This window comes from Nicotiana tabacum, chromosome 2 (genome assembly GCF_000715075.1).
Source record: "Nicotiana tabacum cultivar K326 chromosome 2, ASM71507v2, whole genome shotgun sequence".
Classification (NCBI taxonomy): domain Eukaryota; kingdom Viridiplantae; phylum Streptophyta; class Magnoliopsida; order Solanales; family Solanaceae; genus Nicotiana; species Nicotiana tabacum.
In genome coordinates this window covers 73,191,531-73,200,652 of record NC_134081.1, presented here as the reverse complement: position 1 = coordinate 73,200,652, position 9,122 = coordinate 73,191,531, and the positions used below count along the sequence as shown (strand labels likewise).

Genomic DNA, 9,122 nt, shown 5'->3' with positions numbered 1-9,122 from the left:
CTTATTGGCCTTAAGTGCATAAAACCATTGGTTACACTTCAGACCTATTTGACCTTAAGTGCATCTGAAGTGCAAATTTTCAGTTTAGACTTATTGGCCTTAAGTGAATGAAAACGTTTGTTGCACTTCAGACTTTTTGGCCTTATGTGCATGAAACCATTAGTTACATTTCAGACCTATTTGGCCTTAAGTGCATCTGAAGTACAAATTTTCACTTCATGCTTATTGGCCTTAAGTGAATGAAAACGTTTGTTGCACTTCAGACTTTTTGGCCTTAAGTGCATCTAAAAGTGCAAAATTTCACTTCAGACTTATTGGCCTTAAGTGTATCTGAAGTGCAATTTTTTACTTCATACTTATTAGCCTTAAGTGCATGAAATTATTGGTTGCACTTCAGACCTATTTGACCTTAAGTGCATTTGAAGTGCAATTTTTTCACTTCACACTAATTTTTTTAAACTTCAGGCCCGATAAGTAGAACTATCAATATGGACGGGGTCGGGCTAGCCCATCCCAGCCCACGTGGGCTTTAGCAATTGACGGGCTGGACTGGACTAGCCCACCATTTTGATGGGCCTTATAATGGTCAACCTATCCCAGCCCTATGTAGTTTGCGGGCCCCACGGGCCGACCCATCATTTTTTAAAAATATAATTTTTTATTTTTTATTTAAGTTCTAACCTAAAAACAATAAATATTTAAAAGTTAAAAAAATCTTATTGAAAAATTTTCACAAAACTTAATAACTTTTAATATTGTTCCAATATATCACAATAAATACGAAAAAAGTAAAAGACAAGACTTTATTTCATTCACTAAAAATCAAAACTCAAAATAAATTATTTAAAAGAACGTCCATGACGCTTATGGGATATCTCACATATCATCTTCATCAAACATATTTGAATCCGCTTGTGAGAATGTTGTCTTAATATCTTCACTTTTATCTACATCTACAATACGTATGCAATATTAATTAGTTAAATATTAAGAATAATTAAAATTTTAAAACTAATTAACGTTTTAGGACTTTGATCTTTTAATATGATGAGCTTAATAAACTTTAAGCTTGGGTTACTCTTCTTCTTATTTTTTGTATCATATACTTTTTATATTTTATATATTTTAAATACGTATTTTTATTAGGCCCATGGGCCGGCCCAGCCCAACCTTAGTCAAGCCTCACGGGCCACGAGCTTACTCGGGCCGGGCTTAAAAGCCTCGTTTTTAAATGGGTTCCAAAAGTTCTAGCTCAGTCCTGCTAAATTACGGGCTGGGCTGGGCTGGCCCAACGGGCCAAGCTCATATTGACGGCTCTACCGATAAGTGTGAAGTTGATCGTAAAGTGGGTACACTTGCAAACTTTTTTTACAAAGTGAGTATAGGTTCAATTGTGACCAAAACCGGGTATAGATGCTAAAGTCCCGTTTTAACTTTTAAGTCACTATGATCCATTTTTCGGTTAATTTGTTTTCGATTTACCCATAAACACCCCAAACTTACGTTCCAGCCTTTCGTAACCCTTTAGCACTGGTCGCATACTCGCATTGGCGTGCAATTTTGGTTCCCAACAACACATTGCATTGACGCTTAGCTCAGCTTTCTCTATTCCCCAATGGAAACTTCCGCCGGACATCCGCCGGAAACATCCCCCAACATCAACTCCGGCGAAATTTTCCGACAAGACAACCCCCAAAACGACAATGACAATTCTTCCCCTCCTCAAACGACACCCGAACCTGCCGTTTCAGACTCTCAACCCGACGACCTTCCAGAACCTTCCGAACCGGAAATACCCCCCTCCGAATTACCACCACCGCCCACCGGAAACACCCCACCCCAAGTCAGAAAACGACGCCGTAGAAAACGTTTCTTCACGGACATGATTCCCACCTCAGTTTCCGCCGCCGCCGTCTCCGGCCTCCGTGTTCTCCGCCCCAACCCTAAACCCTCCACCGCATATTCTTACTCCGAGACGGAATTAGCCACCGGTGACGACCTTAATAAGAATCACAATCGCCGGCGAAGGATTTCCGATCTCGCTAAAGAAGTCGACCTTGAAGCCCTAATTGCTATCTCCGTCGGGTTCCCTGTCGATTCCCTTACAGAGGAAGAAATTGAAGCTAATGTAGTTTCCGAAATTGGGGGTGTTGAACAATCTAATTACATTGTCGTACGTAACCACATTCTCGCTCGTTGGCGGTCCAATGTTACTGTTTGGCTCACAAAAGATCATGCTTTGGAGTCCATACGAGCTGAACACAAAAATCTCGTGCATTCTGCTTACACTTTTTTACTACAACATGGGTATATCAATTATGGTGTAGCTCCAGCTATAAAAGAACTGAAATTTAAGACACCTGAAGGGGTTCCGAAAGGGAATGTGATTGTTATTGGGGCAGGGTTATCGGGTTTAGTTGCTGCGAGACAGTTGATTTCGTTAGGGTTTAAAGTTGTGGTTCTTGAAGGAAGGGGTAGACCTGGTGGCAGAGTGAGGAGTAAGAAGATGAGCGGGGGACAAAATGGGGTTGTTGCTGCTGCTGATTTAGGTGGGAGTGTGTTAACTGGAATAAATGGTAATCCGTTAGGTGTTCTGGCGAGGCAGCTAGGCATTCTGCTTCATAAGGTGAGAGATATTTGCCCTTTGTATTTGCCTAATGGTAGAACTGTGAATTCGGATATTGATTCTAAAGTTGAAGCTTCATTTAATAAGTTGTTAGATAGGGTGTGTAAACTTAGGCAGGCAATGTTGGATGAGGTTAAGAGCGTGGATGTTTCGTTAGGTACTGCGTTAGAGACGTTTAGGCATGTGTACAGAGTGGCTGAGGATCCCCAAGAGCAAATGCTTCTGGATTGGCATTTGGCCAATTTGGAGTATGCTAATGCTTCATTGATGTCCAATCTGTCGATGGCGTTTTGGGACCAGGATGATCCTTATGAAATGGGGGGTGATCATTGTTTCATCCCGGGGGGAAATGAGAGGTTAATTCGGGCTTTGGCAGAGGACATTCCTATTTTTTACGATAGGACGGTGGAAAGTGTAAGATATGGTACTGACGGAGTTTTAGTGTATGCTGGTGGGCAGGAATATCGTGGGGATATGGTTCTCTGCACGGTTCCATTGGGAGTGCTGAAGAGGGGTACCATTGAGTTTGTACCCGACCTTCCTCAGCGCAAGAAAGATGCGATTGAGAGATTAGGATTTGGATTGTTGAATAAGGTTGCAATTCTGTTTCCCTACGACTTTTGGGGTGGAGAGATTGATACTTTTGGACACTTGAATGAGGACCCGAATATGAGGGGTGAGTTTTTTCTGTTCTATAGTTATTCTTCGGTTTCAGGTGGACCCCTTCTTATTGCTCTTGTAGCTGGAGAAGCAGCAGTAAAATTTGAAAAGATGTCTCCTCTTGAATCTGTTGGGAGGGTTCTTGAAATTCTGAAGGGCATATTCAGTCCGAAAGGAATTGCTGTTCCCGATCCACTTCAAGCAGTTTGTACGCGTTGGGGACAGGATCAGTTCTGTTATGGTTCTTATTCCTATGTTGCAATTGGAGCCTCAGGGGATGATTATGATATCCTCTCTGAGAGTGTTGGTGGCCGACTTTTCTTTGCAGGTGAAGCAACTAATAAACAGTACCCTGCAACAATGCACGGGGCTTTTCTCAGTGGGATGAGAGAGGCGGCTCACATACTGAGAGTTGCGGATAGAAGGTCAATAGCTCCAGCTGAGAAATCAAATAATTTCAGTCAAGAAAACATTATTGTTGTAGATAAGTTCTTCGAGACTCCAGACCTTAAATTTGGTAGTTTCTCTGTGTTGTATGATCCCATATCAGCTGACCTGGAGTCTAATTGCTTAATACGAGTTGCATTGCAAGGGGAGAAACTTTTATATTTATATTGCCTGATCTCTCGAAGGCTAGTACTGGAGCTAAGCAAATTAGAAGGGGATCTGAGCAGGATACAAATGTTAACACGTGACTTTGGGGTGAAATTGGTTGGTTGGAAGAATTTATCCGCTGCTGCTGGATCTCTAATCACCTCCATCGAATCAGCTAGATCAGTTTGAATTTGGAGCTACTAGTTCTGGTTGATGCAGATAAGATAATATATATGAGTAGTAGTTTACCTCAATTCAGACCGAGTTATATTAAATATAGCTGTTGTAAATTCAGGAACAGAATCCCTATCAAAATGAAGCGCTTCCATGTTACTGATAGAGTGTTGTACTAATCAAGTTTTGGTAGTTTTATCTGGGTCAATACATTGGTGGGTGCTGTTACAGGATTTTTAGAGGTTCAAAATGAGGTTATCAGGTGACATCACTGTTTAATTTGTTCATTGTCTCTTTCTTTTCTAGGTTTCTATGTTCTGAAGCACTTCATAGAACGGATCGGCCGTCTCTTGTTTTAGTAATTTGCAAGCTTCAAGCCTGCATCTAGAGAAAGACAATCAAATAGAATGTGGTCTAAGTTTACTTAAAATGAGAATGAAAAAAAAAATGATTGAAGTTCTGGCTGACACCAGGTGAAATTACAATGTTAAGAGAATTTTATGGCACAAATGTACAGTTCAATTCTACAATGTACATCAATCCCAAGTTTTACTCTTACATCAGTCTTTTTCTTTTCTATTTCTCGTTTTAAAACTTCTGATGATTATGTGTTGGTTGCAGATAATGGCGGATTCAATAATGGGTTCGCGGAACCCAATATTTCAAGGGTTGAATTATACATATATGTGCGAGAAACAAGTACAAATGTAGAGTTAAATGTACATTTTATAATACAAAGTCCCAACTCAAAATCCACAGCGTCTAAATTCTGGATCCGCCACAGGCCGTAGAATTGTTAATCAGATGGAGATGGTTAGCGATTATCTACAAGAAATGCCTTCAAGTGTTTAGCAAACTCCTTTGGTTTCTCCAAGTTGACTGCATGTCCCGCATTTCTGATAACTACCAAGTCAGCATTCCCTTCAATATGCCTATCATTTTGTAGTTCACAGTTTGATCATCAGAAGACGGAGTTTTGAATAGCAAAAACTCTTCTCAGAAAAAGCAAAAGTTAGAATATTTTGAAGTAGTTGTTACCTCTGCAGTCTGTAACCCAGTTCTAAAGGGAATATCCTGTCCTGTTCTCCCCAAATAATTAATGTGGACTGTTGGGATAAGAAACTAAATGAATGAGTGATGAGATGAAATTAAACTACTACTAATTAAAGTCGGAAAATGCAAACCTGGGAAATCTTAGGAAGATCGGAAAGTCGTCTATCTTTAAGTATATTTTGGATGAGTTCTCTTTTCTCGTTCACATAATCGGTGCACATCACCTGTGACATCATAAGGGGGATTTAAATTGAAATAAATAGTATATATCCATAAAATGATTAGAAACGAGATAGACTTACATCAATAAAATCAGAAAGGAAGTAGGAGGGCATGACTTTAACAGGTTTGAAGAAGGAGAAACGCATCAATTCCCTTAGCTTCTCAGGTGTCTGGGGCAATAAAATGCTGGCAGCTTCTTCCAAATCAGAGACCTGAAACAAGCCATCTTTCATATCCTTTTCCTCTAAGCAAACGCCTGCACAACACAACACCAATCTCTCCACTGCCTCTGGATATTGAGCTGCAACATTATAACCAACAAAACCGCCATAACTTATCCCCACTAGGCTTGTTTTATGCACACCATGCACCTCCATCAACTTCTTCACACATCTCGCCTGCAAATACAAGTGAAAAAATCTATCAATTTTTTTTTCTAATTCGCTTAACCTGTCCTAATTTAAACGGGTTCGGTCATGACTTGTTCGTTGACTTGATCCAACGGATTGAACCTGAAATGATCCAAACGAATCATAATGCAATCCAAAGCCAGACATACAAAATCAAATTTTGAGACTGAAAATTATGTAAATCTTGAAGAACTATATATTGCTAATAAATTAATCAAATACATTAAAAAGGCAAAATAAAAAGGAGCCACGTTTGGGCGAGTTTGTTTATGACACGTTTTTGACCCATCTTGACCATCTCGTTGAACACAAACAAACTTTTGTAGGTTATATCATAATTAGGGTGGAGTTACACCCGGCAAAAGGTGGTTGTGGTCAATTAACACCTTTCGCTCATAACTAGGGTGGAGGCAAAAGATGGCCAACTATATTGCTTTCAAATTATATATATATATATATATATATATATATATATATATATATATATATATATATATATATATATATATATTACATTTTGAATACCCTTCTGGTTTTGCATTTTGGTCATGACTCTGTTTATTAATTTGGCCCAGCCCACACTTTACCTGAAAACTCTCTGTCCTCTCCGGCCGCGTCGTGGCCGAGGCACCAAAAAAGACGAGATCAGGAAGGTAGACATTAAAATGGGGAGTAAAATGTCTTAGGAGATCACTATATTGCCACATTGCATTGGCACCAAATCCATGCACAAGAAAGAGGTTAGGTTTTGTTGGTTCATGAACTTTAGGTATCCAACAATGCATAGTGGTGCCATCTTCAAGATCTGTTGTTACAGAACGAAGCCCAGAAAAGGAGAAAAAATATCGGTAAAAACGATCTCTTGATGCTGTGAAGCTAAGGCATTTGCCCATATTGTATATTCAATGGCACAAATAATATGAATATCTGACAGGAATTTCTTATAAAGTTTGAAATTCTATTCTTCAAGTTCATAATCATCACTTGTGACTTTTGGGTCTACCAAAATGGATAGAATTCGAGGTCTACCATGAATTTCGGTTTTATCTTTTGGAAATTATTTCATACGTGTGAAAGTTTTTACCAGTTCAGTTCAGTATATATGATTTGACCGTATTCACCATATTAACTTTTTTACACGTTTAGTATTATTTGACCAAGTCTAACATATTACTACGTACTCTCTTTTCAAGTTGCCGACTCATGTCAACTGTGAAGTGTGTCTCTTGTCCCTTGAGGCTTGAGGAAAGTTCCGATGAAATTAGCACAAAACTCGGGGACATTTTGTCCTTTTATCCGTATTAAAATTAATACAGTATATTTTAATACTCTATTTGTTTTACTTGGCATGTTTTGACTTTTCATGCCCCTTAAGAAATAGTAAATGAAGTGTATAATTTACCATGATACCCATATTAATTGATGCGTATTTTATTGGATTTGAGAAAATGATTTGAAATGAGTAATAAATATCGTGGGTAAAACAGGAATTTTTTTTTGTCTGCTCTTGATATGCGTAAAGTGAAAAGTAAAAATAAAAATTTATTTTCAGTATACATGCTAAGTAAAAGTGAACGGAGGAAGTAGAATGCATAAGTTGTATATTGGCTACTTAAGTTCACGTGTACTACAACCACTAAACACGTCTATATTTTTAGTACTGAAAAAGAAACTCAAGTATCATATGTATAACGACTCGCTCGATCGTTTTGAGTGTATTAGCCCCGATCCCCTATTTACTATTTTTTCCGTATTTGTTTCTGCTTAAGTGCCTTGCCGGGAGGTCTTGTTTTTGGTTTCAGAGTATTTTGGGACACTTAGTCCCTAAAACGGAAGCTTAAGTCTCAGGATTTTTGACCGTAGTCAGAAGAGTGTGAAGACGACTCCGGAATGGAGTTTCGTCGGTCACGTTAGCTCTGTTGGGTGATTTTGGACTTAGGAGTGTGTCCGGACTGTGAATTTGAGGTCTGTAGCTAATTTAGGCTGGAAATGGCGAAAGTCGAATTTTTGGAAAGTTTGACCAGGGGGTTGACTTTTTGATATCGGGGTTGAATCCCGATTTTGGAAGTTGAAGTAGGTCCGTAATGTTGAATATAACTTGTGTGCAAAATTTGGGGTCAATCAGACGTGGTTTGGTAGGTTTCGGCGTCGTTTGTGGAATTTGAAAGTTTAGAAGTTCTTTAGGCTTGAATCTAGGTGTAATTTGGTGTTTTGATGTTGTTTTGAGGGATTCGAAGGTTCGACTAAGTTCGTATCGGGTTATAGGACTTGTTGGTATAATTGGTTGAGGTCCCGGAGGCCTCGGGGTAATTTCGGGAGGTTAACGGCTTTATGGGAGTTGAGGAATTGCAGCTGAAACTGCTACTACTAATGTAATCGCACATGCGGAGTGGGAACCGCAGGTGCAAGCCCGCAGAAGCGAAGGAGGAGCCGCAGCAGCTGAGGAGGACTTGGGCAGAGGACGCAGGTGCGATGACATTCCCGCACCTGCGATGGTCGCAGAAGCGGATTTAGGGGCGCATGTGCGAGTTTGGACTGCAGGTGCGATGTAGTTTCCGCACCCGCGAAGAGCGCATATGCGGTCACTTGATTGCAGGAGCGGAGGTAGTGCTTTAGTGATTTTTCGCAGAAGCGGGGCTTTGCCCACAGATGCGGCTCTGCATATGCGGAAATGGAGCCGCAGGTGTGAGAAGTCCGAACAAAACCTATAAATAGAAGACTTCGAGATTTTTTACCATTTTCATCATTTTTGAGCTCGGATTTTGGGGATTTTGAAAGAGATTTTGGAGTATTCACTTAGGTAAGTTCCTTGTGCCTATTTATCTTCAATAATGGTATTTCCCCGCAGATTTTTACATCTAGTTGGTGAGTGTTTGAGGTGAAATTTGAGAAATTAGGGCTTGGGAATTGGAGAGTGAATTTTGGGATTTTGGAAGGGCAAATGATGCCGGATTTTAATAAATTTGGTATGGTTGGACTCGTGAGTGAATGTGATTTTGGATTTTGTGACTTTTGTCGGGTTTTGAGACGTGGGCCCGGGGGCTGGTTTGAGCCTATTTCGGATTTCGGCTTATAATTTCGTATTTTTCTTGTGGAATTGATTCCTTTAGCCTATATTAATTATATTGTACTGCTTGTGGCTAGATTCAGGGTATTTGGAGACTGATTCGAGGGGCAAAGGCATTTCGATGTAGAGATTTACTCGGTTTGAGGTAAGTAACGCTTTCAAACTTGGTTCTGAGGGTTCGAACCTCGAACTATGCATTATACAATTGATATTGAGGTAACGCACATGCCAAGTGACGGGCGTGCAAGTTTTCATATCATTGTTTCGGGCTAGTTTTCATGATATTGTGGGCCCGTGAGTGAGACTGGAGAGATTG

At 39.9% G+C, this 9,122-nt stretch overlaps 2 protein-coding genes across 2 annotated transcripts; one reads left to right on the top strand and one right to left on the bottom strand.

Moving 5' to 3' along the window:
* Positions 1-1,560: 1,560 nt before the first annotated feature.
* LOC107792679 (uncharacterized) lies at positions 1,561-6,800 on the bottom strand. Its single transcript, XM_016614915.2, has 5 exons — positions 6,327-6,800; positions 5,410-5,727; positions 5,239-5,331; positions 5,093-5,160; positions 1,561-4,986 (listed from the first exon to the last, which is right to left on the bottom strand). The coding sequence occupies exons 1-5, from the start codon at positions 6,630-6,632 to the stop codon at positions 4,869-4,871; spliced, it is 903 nt and encodes a 300-aa protein (XP_016470401.1). The 5' UTR covers positions 6,633-6,800; the 3' UTR covers positions 1,561-4,868.
* Positions 1,616-4,210, top strand: LOC107792676 (lysine-specific histone demethylase 1 homolog 1-like). Its single transcript, XM_016614914.2, has one exon. The coding sequence runs from the start codon at positions 1,616-1,618 to the stop codon at positions 4,067-4,069; it is 2,454 nt and encodes an 817-aa protein (XP_016470400.1). The 3' UTR covers positions 4,070-4,210.
* Positions 6,801-9,122: the final 2,322 nt, after the last annotated feature.